A 20805-nucleotide genomic window follows, 5' to 3' on the forward strand; every position below is an offset into this window, starting at 1 on the left:
AGGGCCGGTGTCCTGCATGTTTTCCAGTTTTCTCTCCCTAACACACCTGATTTAAACCATTAGCTCATCAACAAGCTCTGCTGGAGCTTCAGAATAATCCTAATCATTTGATTCAGGTGTGTTTGAGAGAGAAAACAGGAAAACATGCAGGACACCGGCCCCCGAGGGCTGAAGTTGCCCACCGCTGCGTTAGGGTAACCCTAACCCAACAAGAGTTGGATTTTACAAAGACTACAATTAGATTTTTTTTGCATTTTTAATGTAAAAATGTACATTTTCCCTATCCATGTTATTCGGAGCAGTCGCGTCTTCAACAATGTCCACGGGACTTTTGTCTTATCGATTGTTGATTATAACCAGAAGTGGACGGTGGATGGAAGGCCCGCCTCTGTTAGTGAGTGGCAAAAATAAAGACTTTTTAGGTTTATCGTCATTCGCCAGCCAAACGGGTGTCCCTCAGTGACGGACCTACGGATAGTGCGTCCACCTCCGCTTATGACGATATCAAAATTTTGTTGTGAAGCCAAGAGTGATCTAACACAGAAGTTCCCGCCTTAAACAAAACGATCAAGGTGACGAGAGTGCGCTATGACTCCGGTATCCATCCAGTAAGATCTCAAAATTCCCGGAAAACTTTCAGCAAGAAACTTGAATCCGTCAGGTGTAACCCCGGCATTAGTTGGTTTCTACCAGGAACTCTTCGTAACTTGTCTCGGCCACTAGACAGGGCAAGTAGAGATAGAACCACTCACCTTCATGCCTATGAACAGGACTCGATCAGCGCTGTGTACCATAACACTATCAGCGTCATCCTGTCATCTGACAATGTGATACATGACAACACCAGCGTTTGCCGTCTGGTGTGATGTATAAAATTGCTTTCAACATAACAAGGTGGGAGAAGTAAGTGTGGGGTTGTCAAACTTCACACCTCTGTTCTGCCTTTCTGACATTCCTTCCCAAACAAGCTGCTTTCACACCGCATTCCCGGTGAAATCCGAGATGTAAGAATAGAGCGGGGATTTATTCTTCTGTCCCTTTCAAAAAGAAGCCACCGAAGCAGGACATTGCTATGTCCGGAGTATATGTATCCACGCAGGCGACACGACCCGGCGGAATGAGATCATTACGTAAGAGGGATCTCAGTGAGACTGATAATTTGCTTTCAACACAAAAGATTCTGGACTTAGTATTCACCTTGCACACTAGCAATGCTTTGCCTTTCAATATATCCCAGAAATTGACGACAGTGATGGTCAGCTTCAAGTCCCTCATCTCACATTGGTACCTTACAGCAAACTTCTTGAACTCAGGGACCCCTTTAAGGGGAGAAATTCTTACAAGAACTTCAGTAGTTCTTTATTTACCTCTGATTTAATATGAGACTTGGTCAGAGTGTTATATACTACATTAAAGGCATGGATCTCTTTTTAGTTTAAAGTAAAATGGAAAAAAAATGGAACAGGTGGATTGTAAACCTTTAAGAGTTTACCCTGGAGTTAAATAGGAAAAGAAAGTCTTTATTGCACTTTGAGTTAAACATCTGGAGAGCTCAGGACTCAAAGTTGATCGAACCTCTGTCTTCTGCAGGCACGAAACAGATCAAAGACAAAAGTATCTTGCGTGTGAACGTGAATATCCAAAAAGGAGTATTAGCTATTTATGCGTGGATCGTCCCGAGAAGGATAAAGGGACAAAAGATTTTGGGGCCACACAATTTTGGGAGGCTGCAATACTTTGACATCAGCAATTGGCCAGAATAAAATCTTAATCCAAACAATTTTCTTTTTTCCATTTGGAAACCAGCATTGCTTGTCATCCACGGCTTCGTCCTTAAAGAAAATACGCAACAATAACAAGGAATTTAGTCAAATTTAGTAGACCTGAATTAATATTAGAATTGCTGTACATTGCTTCCACTAACAACATATTCGTGGATCATTTTCACTTTGTGTTCCATAAGACAAAGACAAATCAGAAGAGTTAACTAGCAAGGCCAGTCACTAAGCTGGCCTTGAAGAATCGATTGCCAATCCGGCCAATTGAAGCCCCATTGAGAGTTACACGGTAAAAACACAAGGTTGAACATGCTCTTTGTCAGCCTGCTCCCAAAACATTTGTTATCTGGACTTTTCCCCTGGAGGAAGAATCCTGCTAGAATCTATAACGCTCCCTCCACCAAGTGGCCTGGACTGATATGGACAAGGCTGTCTCCATGGCAGAAACAATATGCTTGGTGCAAGGACAATGACGCACATAAATCCACAGAAACCAAACACACATTAGCTTCAACACCTTCATTGATCCCTACATTCTGCCCCTCGCCTCCCAAACATACATTTTGAGATTTGTGGTGATGCAAATGTAGCATACGCAAGATTTCTTCCAATCATATACCATGGCCTCCATTGGGGACATGGCCCGAGTCTTGTTCTTTCTTCCTCCCCAATCCCCTCATGTTTTTCTTTTCTCATCTGCGAATCCCGTGGCGCTTCTGGGCAAATACCGACAGGCCTTTCCGTCCTGCCTCCCTCTGTTGGACATTGTCTTTGTACAAGTATGTTTCTTGGACAGTTTGAGCCTGTTGAGTGAATTTCCGTTGTCTTGTACTTATGCTTCTCTAAACGCGTTGCTATGCCACAAATGGAGGCTCACGGGACCCGCTTTGAGAACCACTGACTTACTCACAGACAGCAGGCTAGAATAAAAACTTGGTAGTGGTTTGTGTTAGTTAGTTCCTCTTAGGGCAGAGATAGTTACTGTTGCTTCTATGTTTCCGTAACCATTTGACCAAAAATGTCGGAGGCCTGGTCCCCAGAGACCAAAGTCCAGAGAGGATTATGGTGGGCTCCACTTGGAGGTTTATAGGACCTGGTATTCCAAGCAATCCCTCATCCTAATTCCAACCACACCTGACCATACTTAGCTTGCGAGATCAGCCCGTTCTCAAGGTAGTATAGCCGTAAGCTCCCTTGTTGTTAATATGTAAAGGGCTAATGTTGCCGCCCATCTTCTACTCCGGTTCCGATACGAGCAACTAAAGCGTAAAATTACATAGCCGTCCCCTCGTTGCGCACGGGTGCTTATTATACGGAACAGTTAAAGAGCTACTTCTATTGAGCTTTTAGAATAGTAGGCATCCAAGATATTCGTCGAATCAAGGGAAAAGATGAAGAGCGACCCTGTGCTTCAAATGGGCCCATCAGCATCAGTCAGCCTTGAAAGGTTTGTGCTGAAGAGCACTAAACTGTTTGGAGATTTCAAAGTGTCTCATCATGTTTTGGCAGAGATGAAAAGCGTGGTGGCAGATGGCCCGACTTGCCAGCTCAGTTCAATGACTTTCGAAAAAAAAAAAACAGTTGGACTCGCTGAAATAGGCAACTATTTAATGATACACACCGCGTATGAAATGATGATCTCCCACTTGATTAGCATTTGGCTAATGCAGCGCAACTTCATTGTGTTTTTATCGCCACCAGGCATCTTGTGGTTTAGTGGCAGTCGGCGCCATTTGTTCACTTGGTCAATTAAGTTGCTTCGGAGTTTGCACTCTTAGATTCTCCTCATTAGAAATCTTACCCAGCGCTCCAGTAACGCGTTCACAGTAAAAGCAGTCAACAGCGGCGCGGTCGAACGCGAAAACACCCAAAAGGCTCGTATGTACTTTTATGGATGGTTTTTACAAAGAGTCTTACACCGCCAAATGAATTAGGCCTTACACAAGCAATCAATGCACTTACAGTAAAAAGTTGACCAGAAAAGACAGGCTAGGAAATGTTAGCTTTGTACATTTTCGGGATGTTGTCAGCGCTTGGTTTGTGTTGAAGATTGTTGCCTGAAGCAATAACAAAATATGGCAGATCCAAAAGGCAACATTAAAACTTCATCGCATTTATTAATATTTCTTGGCAGCAAAAACATTTTATTTTTTATTTGTTTGTTTTGGATTCCCACTGTCAGCTACAGTTTATTCTTTTGAGAGGATAGAACATATCGGTAATCTTTTTTACATGACTGAAAATGTGCTTCAGGATCTGCTGCTGAGAATTTTCATCTTTTAAAATAGTAATAACAATGATAAATAATAATATTCTGGTCAAATACGTTTTTTTATGGAGGGGAGCTGACACCCCTGACTAATGCTAACCTAATATAAGCCAATTGAGCACTGTAGTGATAACTGTGGCCATCGGATGGCAGTGTTTCCACACTTAAAACGCAGCTATTATCAACATGAAATTCAAAGTAAGGACTAGAAGTCAATCTTTCAATAGCAGCACCCATATTTACATAACACACAATATTCTGTTGGCCTGAAAAGGTGGAAACGCTAAAAATACTGTCCCTCTAGAGCTTTCCTTTTCCAATAACGCTTGGCAGTGAAAAATTTAATATACATTTTACACTTGTTTTGACTCATTACTGTAATATTCCTATTTTTTGCAGCTGCAGATTATCTTCTGTTTGGCCTCAAATGGGTTTTGTTTATATGAGATTGTGACTGCAACAAAAAAACAGGGAAAATTTCCCTTAAGGGGCATTCAAGTGCATTCAAACCTATCCCAACCATCAAAGCCTTTTACAATTTTCCTAATATAAGCGCTCTCAAACTTTTTACGACAAGTACGACCTCGAAAATACGTAGCTTCCTGACTTTTAGAATAATGACCAATAAATGCTATTCTGTACATTTAAAGAGACTTTTCCGTCCTTTTCTGAATCCATCATACTGAGGATTGTTTCTAATATTTTGGTCCCATTTGCAAATGATCAGAGTCCCTCATAACATTTCCGAAATGTCAAACTTCAACCCCAACATTAAATGCATTATTACCTCTCCGCTCATGTTAATTAAATCCGCTATTCTATAGTATGTCAGAGGCTTTCCCGCGTAATAAACTCAATGATTTTGTCATCCTCCTGAATGTGAAACGAAATACTAAATATTCATCTCTGTAGTTGAGCTGTGATCTTTTTTTCTCTTTTGTGTTCCAAATAAACCCCAATCTAGGTCAGCGAGAAACGCTGCATTTGTCGAGAGGGAGAGAGAGAGCGAGCTGATTCCTGCAACGTTTTCCTCGATTAAAACATCTCATCACAGGTACGGTATGTGTCCGAACTTGTAGCGCAAGCCCCGGATAATTTGATTTTTTTTTTTTGCGTGTTTTACATGAGGAAGAAAAAAAAACACGGTTAGGATTGAACGCCTTGACTCAGGACCTCCCTTCCCACACATTTTTCAGAATTCGCTTGAAAGCTGTTTGCCAAAGAACTGACGTACGCCAACATCATAACAAGAGCGTATCTCCCCAGTCGGTGATGATATATTTACACTTTATTTTTATTTTTTTACATACGAAAAAGCAATTTTCACAGAGTGAACTTCTGTTTATCGCAGAGGGTAAACTCCATACTCAACTGCAATAGGGAAATATTTGCAATATATAACATATAGCCGTATGCTTACTTGCAATAATTACTACAACGGTATGAGCTAGAGGACGAATATCAATTGGCTGTTATCAGCAAATGCCTGTTGCGGCTAACAGCAGCTTGTTAGTTGAGTTTTAATGACAAAATTTTCAATGAAAGAAGCAAGCAGGCTGAACCACCGTCCAAGTCTATCCTTGTTCACACACACGAATATTACTCAAAGGATCAAGTAAAAGTTTAAAGATTTAAAAGAACCCAATTACAGTTCAAAAAAGGACTGCCCCAATATTTGTGTCAATATGATCCAAATTTACGGATTGTTTTAAAGCAAACGGCCCCCAAAATAGGAGTCATTTTGTTGAAGATAACCTTAAAAATTGGGTTTTGTGTTAAACGAACTAGAAAGTTGAGACAAATTAAGACAAATATTGTCCCAGTCTTCTTGTACTGTGTTGGTGGTAGACCCTACAGCAGTGGTTCTCAAATGGGGGTACGTGAAGGCACCTCAGGGGGTATGAGAGGTTTTAACAGATTTTCTGTATGTATCCGAAAATCCATTTTATATATACTGTATACATATTTACAAAATGCTTTGACTGCCACAAGATAGCATCTGCATTTCATGTTAGACATTAGTAAAAGGAATATTTTTTCTTTTCAAATTGAGAACAAATTAATTGGAACGTGAAGTAACATATTGCTAAATTGTGTTACAATGACTCCTGTTGCAAAACATTGTATACTTTTCTTTTATTTTTCTAATTTTTTTACATTTTATCAACGCAGACAAGTAGAAAATGAAAGCGATAATGTTGCACGATCAATCTTCTAAAGTTCTTGACTAACATATGCCAAGATACCATTACAACATAGTTCCAAAGTATAATTAATCAGACAATTATGACAACGATGTGTTTTAGACTTTATTTTTCCATAAAGACTAAAACAGAGTTTCCAATAAAACAACCTTTGCATCCATATTTCTTGACCTTTTAGTTTGATCGTGCACCGTGGGATTTTCGTGTCAAATACGCGCCGTGGCTCTGTAAAAGGTCGGGAAACACGAAGTCATGGAATAGGGTCGATCAGTTAGTCGGGGAATTAATCATGTCGGATTCTGTCTCTGTTTTGCAACAGATTCTGATTATTGAATTGCATCTCGCAATATGGCGCCCGACTCGGCAGCAAGACGAGCCGACGATACGGTCTCAGCTCATTTGCCGTCTAAAGAAGTCGACGTGACGGGTGAACGTTACAGCATCAGTATGCTCCAAACAACACCGGCCCGGAAACCGGAGTTCCTGACTACGGGCGTTACATTTTCCATCGAATTCCGACTGCCGCATGATTACGACGCCGTCGATAACTGAACGCTGCGGTTTCAGTCCCTGGTATATTGCTTCTATTTCATTTAAATATTGATTCCTCTCAAAAGCGTTTGTGCCTGTGCAGCAACATTTGCTGCAAGCATCCCTCGCGTGCCCGACTGAATCGCCGGCGTGCGAAAACAGGACTAAATGCAGGATTAATGACACGCACCTGCGGTGTAGCAACCCACCTGTAAATGATGCATGCGCTGTTTCGACAAGTGTCACAGTTCGCCGTGTCTTGTCCCGTTCGATAAGTGAGTCTGCGGAAGAAGAAGAAAAACAACAACATTTAACGGCGTTAATAGCTCTGCCTATCGGCAACCGGCCAAATTTGTTAAGGTTGTTTCCATAATCCGGGCTGTTTATTCCCATCAGAGGAGGTTCTGATCCCGCAGTCTGCTCAGATTCCCTTAATCAAGTGTGTAGACTTGCTGATTTTACATAATTAAATTACCTGTCGTGCTCCGTGACATTGTTTGATAATGTTTGGCCTTTCCATCCCGGGCGACAGATGGCGAGTAACTCACACGCGTCACGTCTAAGGAAGACTCAGCCGTGTATCGGTCGTTATTTTCATTCAATGTTGTTTTGGGGATTTTGATTTTGCAAAGGGGGGGGGGGGGTGATTGGGGGGGAAGGGGTCTATGATAACCTCTCTCTCACGCTCATTTTCTAGAGCCGCTTATCCCCACAGGGGTCGCAGGCTTGCTGGCGCCTATCTCAGCTAGCTTCGGGCAGTAGGCAGAGGACACCCTAGACACTAGTTGCCAACCAATCACAGGACACACAGAGACAAACAACCATTCACATACCCAATCACACCTAAGGACAATTTAGTATGTCCAATTCACCTGCCATGCGTGTTTTTTGAGTGTGGGAGGAAGCTGGAGCACCCAGAGAGAACCCACATGGGCTAGGGGAGAACATGCAAACTCCACTCAGGAGTGAGGAGCCGCTTATGATAACCTAATAACCTTAAATGTGTGGCCAAAACAATTTAGCACCAATATAATAAATGAATAGCTCCTCTTTTTGCAGTGATATTGCTAAACAATTTGCAGTGATATTGCCGATCAATCTACTCCATTATAGTAAAACAGCCTAACGTTGTGTGAAGGCTGGTCAATGCTTGAAAATCAACCATATCGTGTCTACTTGATAATCTTTTGCTCTCAGACAACAACAACAAACAAGACAGTGTTGTTTCAAGTTGACCTTCCTTTTTTCTGCTGACCTCCCCCCCGCACGTAGCGCCAAGTCATACGGTCGATCATCACCACCTCAGCGGTTGACCGCTCGACCGTGATAGACGCATTAATCGCCCCTGGTTTAGATCCTTATAAACACTGCGCTTCTGTGGGAAAAACACACAATGCCATGGCAACAGTGTCTGATTGCTTTCAAAAACTTTTCATCTGAAACCTTTTGTTTTCTTTTTCGATTCAACTTTCAGTTTTGATATTACTATTTCAAAATGATGTGACTTGAACACGGTTAGAGATAAAGTCATTGTATGAATGCAATTTTGCTCCTTTGGTGCATTGAAGAATAAAAAAAAAATAACTATGGATGAAATACAGAAAAAGCTAAAAAAAAAAAAAAGGTTCTCAAGGAGATAAAATATAAAAATGATGATTAAAATTAAAAAATAAAGCCAAAATAGTGAACTTCCTGTTTGGTCTAACATATGGTAACTTTACATCCTGAATACCTTTACATCTTTACCTTAAAAGCATTTCACATCAAAGGGAAAGCATTGAAAGAAGACGCTAGGGAGCTGAAATTTCACCCAGATGGTGCCAAAATGTAAAAGTTCAACATAGCACAACCACTTAGTTATCATACCATCAAGAGTCTGCCATCCCTTGTCTAAAATACTGCAAGAATGACATGGAAAATAAAATGACCGAAAAATGGTCAAAATACACCATTGAAAACGACTGCAAAAATTCTCTAGAATGAGCAGAGCCAAAATGAGCCGTGGACCTTCTGTTAGGTAGCTCTAAAACATTTTTGCTTTCCTGGTCTTCAGGAATTAGAGTAAACTCTTGACTGCGACCTTAAAAAAATTCTATTTGGATTCCCAATTGAATATAGAAAGAGCAGATGATAAACAGATTCTCACGCATTACCGCGCACCACTTTTTAGCCGTTATTCAACCCAATTTGCTTTGGATGCAAGACAATCAGCGTGATAAATTCCAGTTCCTCTGTAGGGTAAGATCACCCCGAGGGTCCACTTACTAGCGTGTGCAAGATCTGCAAGAACAGGGAACATTACGGTCCTCCTGACAGTTGTATTGCGCCGCATTAAGCCACCTAAAACATGAGTGTATGCTTTGTGAGCTCTTTTTTTTTTTTTCTCCCATCGGAGTCACGGGGGGGAGGGGTCGTGTCTCATGCACGGCCGTAATTGCCTGCTGTCACGGCAGCCCCTCGCCCCTGACAGATGATATGCGGCGGGGGCCCAACCTCGACGAGAGGTGACCTCAACGGAGGAGCGCGAGCGGAGCCGAGTGCAGCTGCTAAAGGCGCGCAAGGTCAGAGGTTTCATCCATCCCTGCCCGCTCGGCGAAAAAAACCCCAAAAAAAACAGGGGTGACGGTAACTCACAGGGGCAACATTTGATGTATACTCCCAAGCCGCCTTGTTATCGACCGCGCGGTAATTGAAGTAGATTTGCTGCGATGATCAAAGCCGGTGAACCTAAATTTATAATTACCGCATGCAAAAATCACATTTGGACTGCGGGGTGCAATATGCTATTAAATCCGACTTGCGGCATGGAGCCGGAGAGAGAAAAGGGGGGAGAAGAAAAAGAAGCTTCTCCTCTGAAAGTCATTCTCTAAGCTGACTGCTGGCCGAATTCCAATGCTGTGTTGTTTGCCCACGTCAGCTGTCCTGGGAGATGTCCTGCCCTCTCGTCCGTTTCGCTGGCCGCGCAGGCCGCCGCGCACTACGACGAGCATTCCGCTGCGAACCTGAGTGCCTGCGGAGCTGATGTGCGAAAAGGATGGCGGTAAGTGCGAACGCATTTTGGATTTGATTACGATGATGATGCGGTGACGTGAAGTCAGGGCCTTCAAGGCCTTCGCTTCAGGTTCAAACAGCATCGCAAGCAAGACCTGCTTTTAAAAGTTCACATTAAATGTTAGCGTGGGAACAATTTGAAAGAGAATCTGTTGAGTTAGGTGAACCTTAAATTGACATGCTGGTTTTCAAATTTTAGTTTTTTTTCTTCTAGCACTGTGATTCATTCTGCATGAATCAGCAAACTTTACCCTTGTGGAGTATTTTGACCATTTGTGGGTCATTCTCTTGCATGTTATTCTTGCAGGATTTTAGCACACTCCAGATAGTGTGAGAACCAAGTGGTCGTGCTATGTTTAATTTTTAACATATTGTCATCATCTGGGTGAGATTTCAGCTGCCTGGTGTATTATTTTAATGCTTTACCTTTGATGTAAAATGCCCTTGGTGCAAAGATCAAAGGATTGGATGAAATACCGCACAAGTGTCACTGCATTTTCAAATGAAGAGCAAATGAATTGGAACACAAAAACAACTTGCATTTTCGTGTCGTAGCAGTGCTTTCAAATATATTTTTTTCGAGGATGGAGAAAACATTTCACACACTTCACACCCCTTGTGATAAATCAATAAAAAAGCCTAAAATTACCTAAAATAAAGGTCATTAAAATACCTAAAATTATATGATTTTTAACATTAGCAAAAGAAAAAGCAATACAAATCAACTTGACAAGTATTAACTTTACTTTTTACAGAGTTAATACGGGTTACAGGTTATCCTGAAACAGAAAAAAAATAACTATATGTCCATCAAAATGCCTGAAATGAAAATAATGTCAAGCCTTATTTAAGATAGAAACATATTAGAACTGAAATGTTTGATAATAAAAAAAAAATCAATAAAAATAATACATGTAAGTTGATCTGGAACATTAACACAGGAGCATCATTATTTTAATATCTTCCCCAGCATTATTGAAATAATCTTTAAGAAGCAGCTCTAATATTGAAAAATGCATGACAAATCCACGTGATTTTTATCAGATTCAATATTGTATAATCTCAACCGGAGAGATCAGTATAATAATCAGGGACACAAGGCTGTGATGAAAACACTCCTCAATAAACAATAGCACTATTTTAAATAAAAATAAAGTCAAAGATGCACAAATCGATAACATTTGACATTCTGCACTTCCAAACAAGAAGTGTAAAAGTCCAAATGAATAAATTACTATTTTTAATGGTTTTGTAATATTAGGAAGGAAAAACTCTTCAACTTAGCTATGTTATTTGAAAAAAAAGCTTGAATAAACAAACAAATAAATAAATAAATATGATTTTATGCATCCCTCCAAAACAACAACTGCCATAAACGCTTTGAAGTCCTGCCAAAATATGTTTCCAATTCCCTCGCCAACATGATTAATGCAGCAAAACTTTTTTGTATAAATTCCTTACTCCACTCCAAGATTGGATGGCTTGAAGATTCATCAAGCTTGCTTTCATAATATAACATTTGGGAAAGAGAATCATTAGTTTTGCTCCCTTCTGGAAAGATAGCACTTACAAGTCTGACCTCTAATAAGCCCTGCGCAGTGAAATGAGATAAAACTGCATTTTTAAAGTCACTTGTCATCATTTCTGTGCTAAAACTTTTGAGTTAAAGGTTACTTCTTTGCGTGTGTTGTTTTGGGACTGACTATTCACCACCCTAACCTTTCACAATGCATCTCGGGCAGTGCTTCTCAATTATATTTCGCAAAGCCCCCTAGGAAAGAGAAAACCTTTCGCACACCCCCAAAACCGTAAATTTGTATAATTTCTAACATTAACAAAAGAAAAACGCAATATAAATCAACATTCAACAACTGTTGACTACTTTTTTAAAAGTCTTTGTGCAGGTTACAGGTCAGTCTAAAACTGAAAAAAAAAGTGCATGACCAAAAAAAAAAGCCATTCCTTGTTTTATTTTTAAGCGAAAACCTTTCACGCAACCTCACTCGTCATGCCGACTATAGATTATTATCTTTTATAAACTGTATAAGTATACCTAAAACTTGATCATTTTTTACCTTAACAAACGAAAAAGAACAATATCAATCAACTTTTAACAACTGTTGACTATAGCATTTATATAGGTTACAGGTTAGTCTAAAACTGATAAAAAAAAACAAAAAAACAAGTGCATTATAATACTGTACCTGAAAAAGATGCATGTTTGTATTTTATTGCTATTATACTTCAAATGGCAAAAACAAAGCCAGGTTACAGGTTAGTCTAAAGCAGAAAAAAAATAACCAAGTGCATGAAAATGCCTGAAATATAACAAGAAAAATGATGCCAATCCTCATTTTATTTCCAAGAAAAAATCTTTCGCACACCCCCCCTTGCCAGGCCGACTATAAATATGATCATCTGGCAATATCAATCAACTTTCAACAATTAACTACTTTTTTACAGCGTTTATACAGGTTATAGGTTAGTCCAAAACGAAAAAAAAAAAAGACCAAGTGCCTCAAAATGCCTGACATATAAAAAGAAAAATGACGCCAATCCTTATTTTATTTCCAAGAAAAAATCTTTCACACACCCCCACTTGCCAGACCGACTATAAATACGATTATTATCCGGCAATATCAATCAACTTTCAACAATTGTTAACTACTTTTTTACAGCGTTTATACAGGTTATAGGTTAGTCTAAAACGCCAAAAAAAAAAGACCAAGTGCCTCAAAATGCCTGACATATAAAAAGAAAAATGACGCCAATCCTTATTTTATTTCCAAGAAAAAATCTTTCACACACCCCCACTTGCCGGGCTGACTATAAATACGATTATTATCTGAAAATATCAATCAACTTTCAACAATTGTTAACTACTTTTTTACAGTGTTTAAACAGGTTATAGGTTAGTCTAAAACGAAAAAAAAAAGACCAAGTGCCTCAAAATGCCTGAAATATAAAAAGAAAAATCACGCCAATCCTTATTTTATTTTCAAGAAAAAAATCTTTCACACACCCCCACTTGCCGGGCTGACTATAAATACGATTATTATCTGACAATATCAATCAACTTTCAACAAATGTTAACTACTTTTTTACAGCGTTTAAACAGGTTATAGGTTAGTCTAAAATGAAAAAAAAAAAGACAAGTGCCTCAAAATGCCTGACATATAAAAAGAAAAATGATGCCAATCCTTATTTTATTTTCAAGAAAAAAATCTTTCACACACCCCACTTGCCGGGCCAACTATAAATACGATTATTATCTGACAATATCAATCAACTTTCAACAATTGTTAACTACTTTTTTACAGCGTTTATACAGGTTATAGGTTAGTCTAAAACAAACAAACAAAAAAAAGACCAAGTGCCTCAAAATGCCTGACATATAAAAAGAAAAATGATGTCAATCCTTATATATTTCCAAGAAAAAAATCTTTCACACACCCCCACTTGCCGGGCCGACTATAAATATGATCATCTGGCAATATCAATCAACTTTCAACAATTAACTACTTTTTTACAGCGTTTAAACAGGTTATAGGTTAGTCTAAAACGGAAAAAAAAAAGACAAGTGCCTCAAAATGCCCGAAAAAAAATTACCCCCAAAAAAGCCTTTTCCCTGGGGCTATTTCTGCTTCCCCCCACTATTTGAGAAGCACTGATCTCGGGTAAAAAGACTGCCTCAAAAGATATCACACCATCTTTTTGTTTTGTTCTTTTAAGTCGGAGAGGCGTGTGAAAAGCAAGAAGACTCGGTGTCCCGCGATCTCACCTCTATCTAATAACTCGGATGCGGGAGCTTGGTGGAGGCGCTACAGCAAACTCAAGTGTGTAGAGATGAGATGAAAGGCACGGTGTTATGAGGCTGCACTAATTGGGCCTTTAAAAGCAAAAGAAAAGGCGAACGAGAGGACCTGCTTGGACACTGAATATGAATTAGGCTTAAATACAATTTACCTCTTGTTGTCGGAAGTTTTAGGGAAGGGCCGTAATGATTCTTGGATTTACTCTTGCGGTAATGCGTGTAGGTACAGAGCTGGATGATGTAGCCAAATATTAAAATCCAGATTTCTGCATTCTGGATGATTACCATTTTAATTGATGTTATAAACCCAAAAGCAGCCATCCATCCTTCTGCCATTTATGCAAAATTCCAGGATTTAGCTCATTTTCAAATTGCCTTTTTTTTTAATGATGGATTTATCAAATCAATTAGATTTTTTGCCCTTTTTTTGATATGGAATAATAATTTTTGGCTGGTAAATAAGTTTGAACATATTAGCAAGTACATCCAAACTTGTAGGCGTAAAAAAATGGAGTATTGAATTGCATGTGCGAAAAAAAATGCTATTATCTTAGCATTCAGGTTAAAATCAATCGAATTATAAAAATCAATCCATTATAAAAATAATTGACAACTATTTTATAAACAAGTAAACGTTTAAAGCCATTGCTTAATTTAGATCCTCAAATTTCAGCCCCTTAACAGTTATTACTTTGATTTGTGTATTCCTTTGTGAAAGTTGTTTATCTGCTGTGTTTAATCAAAGTAAGAAATTTCATTCGGGAAAACGATGACTCAATCGGTGACTGAATCAGATTCTGGTGAGTACAACGTCAAACTGCCTTTTTTGTTGTTTTTATTACTAAACAAAACAAACTAAACCAACGGCATTAGGGAAATAACCTAAATGGAAATAAATCATTTGGTGATAAACTTTAATGTAAAATAAAATGAATCCGATTATTCGATTAATCAATGCAATAGTCGACCGATTAATCAATTCTAAAAATATTCGAATACCCATTTGTTTAAAAAAAAAAAGTTAGTAAACATTCACCTATCCCATTGTATCATGGGGGAAAATGCTATGTTTTTAACATTTAAGATACAACTTTGTTTTAAAAAAAAAAATAAGCGCGAATACATTACGCAATAGCTCACTTCCATATATAGCTGGTACACTCCATTAAAGCTCTCAGGTTTTTCTTGATGTTTCCACAGAACAAGAGACGCTGGCTGCTTGTCAAGGCAACGCGTTACATACTTTTTTCCACTTTTACTTGCTGATGTGAATGGCCTCTAATGGATGTGAGACATCATCCAATTACCTTCCAACATCCCCAGTCTTGAATGTGGAAAAAAAAAAAAAAAAAAAGAGCCATCTGGCATGTCACTTTAGTCACTATATTTCACCCCTTTAACACACAACATTGGAAAAGTCATTGTTATTCCCTTCAACCCAAGTCGGCTACTTGTTCATTGCCTAGTGTAAATTGCCAATATCAGGCGGGATCCCGTAGCTCAAGGAAATAGAAAAGGCAGAACTCAGTAGGATTCCATAATCATAAGAAAACACACCGTGGGCATTTGTACAGCGGATCAAAAGCCTACTCGAAGCCTTTTTTTTTGGTGTTTTGGATCAACGGATCAAAATATAATACCTTATCAATGCTATGGTAAAACCAGTGATGTCGGTAAGTATCACATAGAACAGAAATTTACATTTTCCAGATGGATATAGAGAAAATTTTTGGAAGAAAATATTCATGTACCTTGCGGATTCTGTGCCATCGACGATGTGATGTCAAGAATTTACAGCCGCTGACTCATCAAATGAGGAGTAAACTTGTTGAAAAATGTTACTAATGCACAAACACCAGTAGATGGCATCAATGCCCCCATTTTAGTTATGTTGAGTCATGAAAATGTGAAAGTGTTCAAAAATGGCTGCAAGTGACTTACAAAAATCAAAAACAAAAATACAGATCTATGCACGTCAAAGCTTAAACAGAACAACGCACAAAACAAACTGTATGAGTTCCCCAAATTTTTTATGATGTATAAAAATGCAAATTTTGTCATGATAATAACGTGGGTGTAATGTAACTAAAAGTAACTTGAAGTCTAACAGTTATACTCGGAAAAGCTAAGGGTGAGCAATTTACAATTTTTTGCTGATCATTTGTCATTCGTCGGTGACCTGGGAAATCTTTCGTCATAGTTCGTCCGCCATTTTTTTTCTCAAGTTGAATCGAACTATAATCATCAGCCCATCGGTCCGTCGTTAAATATTTACGCATTTGATTTTTATTTTAGAGTGGGGGCATATTTATACATTCTTGCTGGTCCGTCATTTGTCGGTGTTCTGGTCCCATTTCCCCCATCGTTTGTCCGCCGTTTTTTCAAGACGAACTAAACTGTAATCGTCATACCGTCGGCTCGACATTTTATTTACCCGCACTTCCGCCACCATTTTACCACTAACAGATGTGAGCTTACAAATTAAGTTGGAAAAGGAACATCCATCAGCGATGGCTTGAGTAGCGAACACAAATTTACTTAACGCAGGAAAACCCAATTTTTTGCCATGCGTAGTTGGTCGAGTTTTTAGGTTGCTCATCAGTCATCGCCAAAACGGGTCAAAGACGGACCGACGGACAATCTCGGGTAAATACAGGTAAGCGGTAAATGAAGCGAGCTACTGTTTAATTGAAGTAATCAGTAAAAGTCATAACCGAGATAAGTTTTTCAGCGTAACTACAGCAAGGCCGTTCAAAACAAACGAAAACAAACTTCACTCACCCTTCTCGCTGCGCTTCACCTTTCTCCAACTCCTGAATTACTCCAAGCAGGACCTTGATGGTCTCCTGGCTGGAGTTGATGAGCGTCTCCATGGCCTGCAGCTGCGCTTTGATATCCTTGTCGTCAGTTAAGGGAATTATCTGCTGACCGCCGCCCAAGCCGGCGGCTCCAGTATTCCTCGGGGTAAAGCCCTCGTCCGTCCCCGGCGTCTGCTGCAGTTTGGAGGCCGCCGAGGCGTGCCTCGTCCGACACGGTCCTTGCGACTGCGCCGAACATTTAGCGCTGTGAGGGAGCGTCTGTGACTGCTGCTCGCTTAGCTGCGCTCCTTTCTTTCTTTTACAAGCCTTGGAGGGGCTTCCTAAAGACTCCACCTGGGTCAAGGAATTCCACGCAACCGGGCCTCGGCCCTTTGCGAACTCAGAAGTAGCCAGCTGACGCTTGGAGGACGCGCCGGCCTCAGTTTCTTCTCGGGGTAATCCTTTGTGTTTGGTCCTCGTCCCGCAATCCTGCTGCTCCGGTTCGCTTTTGGAGGACGGGTTGCTGAGATGGGACTCTTGCGAGAAATGCGAGTCCGTGCAAGAAGGTCCGTCCACACAGTTGGCGTCGCAGATCAAGTCCTCGGTATCGCTGCTGTCATCGGTGTGATGAAGCAAAGCTTTGGTCTGCCCCACGATCTTCCCCTTGCACTGCGATGACACCCCGATGGGTTGGCCGTCCTCTCCGACCGCTTTGATATCGCTCAAAAATCCGTTGTTTTGTCCTCGGTAATCTTCCACTAACGCGGCGTGTTTAAACGTGTGTCCCTTTTTCCTCTCGAAGGGAAACGTCTTGTATCGTTTGGTCAGGTCCGGTGAGGTCTGCACCCCGGTGCTCCTGGTCACATTTGGGATGGATCTTCTGGCCGGCATGGTCATGTATTGTCGGTGCGTCACTTTACAGGAAATGGATCTGGTGTGTTTTCCTCGACACTCCTTCTGCGCTTCGCAGATATCCTTGAATCGCACCTGCAAGGCTTTGTTTTTCTTCTTCACCTGCTGCGAGTCGAGGTTGAGCACGAGGCCCGCGTCGGAATCGGAGTCATCGGAGTCTGACGCAACCATGCATTTGCCGTCCTCTTTACTCACCATATTTCCTAGGTACGGAAGACATAAAATATGAGTGTATTTCAGGATTAGGGTGCGGTAAAATATTTTGATATGGCGTCGCAGATGCTGTCGAGGCACAACCGAGTTGAGGAATTTAAATAGCGGCATACAGAGCAGTAACAGACAGCCATCAATAATAAAAATACGAAATGATAAAAGCGAGTCGGGCGGGTGCGGATGCACAATGAATGCAAATGCACGTGAAAGCACTTGATGGCAATTAGCGACAAATGTCAAAAAGAATCAAAACGGCACTTTATTTAACATGCGCTCACCAGTTTGTCGATGGGGACAGAATGAATGCGGCTTTGCTAAAAAAATTCTCCCTGCATGAGAACTCTGTATAAATTTTGAATTTAATCCATCTGATACAGGGTTAGAATTCAGAAGGGTTCAGAATTTTTTCACTATCATGCTGCTCCATCTTTTCGCAAACCCCTGGTAAATAACCGTACCTAACCTACCATGCGCACGTTTAATCTACAAGGTGTTTGAACGTACTCGTAAGCTAAATGCTAAAAACAGTATACTACGCTTGTCAACATTATTATGGTAACAAAACTCATGTCTTCAGCTTTTACCCTACGAGTACGTACAGACGCGTTGCAAGTACGTTCGAACGTATTGACAAGTAGAGTTTGCCATTCAAAATTGTTAACTCCAATTCGGTAGTTGAATACTTCGGTATAACCTTTTTTATAGAGTACTTCTTGCGACATACAAGTTCTGTACATGGAGGAAAATTAAAATCATACAATGAACATCTTAGCTGAAAACACTTCTTAGAACTGGACTAACGTTCTGAACGGGATGTAATCAATAAAAGAAGAATAGCTCCCGAGATTAAAAAAAATCTACTGCAAACACGTCGGAAAATACGAGTTTACCATTTTACAACGTCGGGCTGCTAATTTAATGGCAAATACGCCAGTGTTTAGCTCACACATTTGTAAATCTAACTCGCGTCACTAGCTATAAACCTCAGCACATGTCACTGGTGCATTACCGCTATCGACGGGACTGAGTGGATATTACAGACCGTAACGTATGACTATTCAAATGTGCATTTTTTAAATATACCCACAGAAGAATTTTACAAACGGAATAGCTGCTTTGCACTGGTTGTTTCTCTTACATACAGTATTAGTAGCCGCTAAGCTGCGAGCGTGAAATCTCACACTATCTGGCATTGATCTTGGCGGCGGTCTGAGCTCTCCGAGTGCTCTGATTGTTAACGTTCACGTGGTCCCCGTGCGCTTTGCTGCAAAGCACTTTTATTGCTCTCCACTAGACCTGCATGGGATCCCCCCCCCTTCCCATATAAATGCGGTACTGCCGCAATGATAAAACACAAGGCCTCATATTTCTATTTAGTGGGTGTTTAGGGCTCAGTTAGTATAGGGTGGCGTCCTCTTATGTTACGCGTTAACGTTTGTCCGTATATTCGACTGCGAGGGAAACACTCCAACTAATGTTTTTCTGCGACAGATGGAGTTAATGTTATTTATATCATATCTGTGATGTGCTTCTATTATCTGCTGTACGCCACAGTAACCATAAGTCTGCTAGCAGTATTAGGCGCCGTTTTACGGTCGCTATTATACATCGCTGCATTTTTGCTAATGCGGGTCACTTTTTTTTTTTTTCCCAGCACGCACTTGTATTGAATGATGGCTACAGGCGATGTACGCCTTAGCAAAAATAATATGGCAATAGGAGTGGAAAGGCAGACATCTATGTGCTGGCACGCCAGTGTCCACCTGTAGGCTACGGAGTTCCCCAGGGTGACATTACTGTCATCATGCAGTCACGCTGTCTCGGCGGTATTGAGCAAAATGATCGACTGCCGCGCCAAATATAAACCGGGCAAATCTGTCCGATCTGACCTTAAACTTGAAAAGGCTACAGAGCACATCCCGATCCTTTTTAATGCGGTCCAAGTAAATCATTTTATGCATGACTCGAAAGTAAACGAGCGCACGCCGTGACGGAATTTGGGCAAATAGAATCAGAACCCGTTCGGGCATGGATTTATTGCCGTCATGTAAATACGAGGGATGTTTGTGCTTGGATGTGTGGTTGTTAGCAAATCGTAATGAAACGGCCTTTGGAAATACTCCAGTTGAGTCTTTGTTTTTATATGTAATGAAGCTTAACATGCTTTGATCAAATTGACATTTGGATTCCGACGCAGTTGCTTGTTTACGGTCGTCACGCCCGCGTCGTTGGATTCGTTACGCTGTGATTTAGGAGCCTTCTCGTCAAATGTGCCGTAATGCGTAGAGAACTTCAAGGGGATTGCGTTACGCACCGGAAGCAACTTGTTGAAATGAAACCACCTGTACAATGCGTGTGAGTGAGTGAGTGAGTGAGTGAGTGAGTGAGTGAGTGAGTGAGTGAGTGAGTACATGAAATGAAGAGAGTGAGTGAGCAAGTGAATTGGAGTGAGTGAGTGAGTGAGTGAGTGAGTGAGTGAGTGAGTGAGTGAGTGAGTGAGTGAGTGAGAGTGAGTGAGTACATGAAATGAAGAGAGTGACTGAGCAAGTGAATTGGAGTGAGTGAGTGAGTGAGTTTATGAAATTAAGCGAGTGATTGAGAGCATGAAATGAAGTGAGTGAATGAGGGAGTGAGTGATTGAGGACGTGAATTTCAGTGAGTGAGTGAATGAGTACATGAAATGAAGAGAGTGAGCAAGTGAATTGGAGTGAGTGAGTACATTAAATTAAGTGAGTGATTGAGTGCATGAAATGAAGTGAGTGAATGAGGGAGTGAGTGATTGAGGACGTGAATTTCAGTGAGTGAGTGAGTGAGTACATGAAATGAAGAGAGTGAGTACATGAAATCAAGTGAGTGATTGAGTGCATGAAATGAAGTGAGTGAATGAGGGAGTGAGTGATTGAGGACGTGAATTTCAGTGAGTGAGTGAGTACATGAAATGAAGAGAGTGATTGAGTGCATGAAATCAAGTGAGTGAATGGTTGAGTGAGTGATTGAGTGAGTGAGTGAACTGAAATGGGTGAGTGAATAAGTGAGTAAAATGAAGTGAGTGTGAATGAAATGAAGTGAGTGAGTGAGTGAGTGAGTGAGTGAGTGAGTGAGTGAGTGAGTGAGTGAGTGAGTGAGTGAGTGAGTGAGTGAGTGAGTGAGTGAGTGGTCTCTAGGTCTAGTTTTCCTCGTATACTGTTTGAAGTCTAGTGTCCCAGGTCTAGTTTCTAGTCTTACTTTTACTGGT

General features: G+C 40.6%; 1 protein-coding gene across 1 annotated transcript in view; it reads right to left on the reverse strand.

Annotated features, from left to right (window-relative positions):
• LOC148419870 (inhibitory synaptic factor 2A-like) overlaps positions 1–20805 on the reverse strand; it is a 36999-nt gene that overhangs the window by 9110 nt on the left and 7084 nt on the right. The window contains exons 3-4 of the mRNA XM_088421587.1: positions 16429–17560; positions 6992–7063 (exon numbers count right to left, since the gene is read on the reverse strand). Of these exons, the coding sequence (XP_088277713.1) occupies positions 6992–7063; positions 16429–17555 (1199 nt within the window). The 5' untranslated portion in view covers positions 17556–17560. The remainder of the gene's footprint in view (positions 1–6991; positions 7064–16428; positions 17561–20805) is intronic.

Source organism: Hippichthys cyanospilos, chromosome 8, assembly GCF_059441005.1.
Source record: "Hippichthys cyanospilos isolate Australia breed blue-spotted pipefish chromosome 8, RoL_Hcya_1.0, whole genome shotgun sequence".
NCBI lineage: Eukaryota > Metazoa > Chordata > Actinopteri > Syngnathiformes > Syngnathidae > Hippichthys > Hippichthys cyanospilos.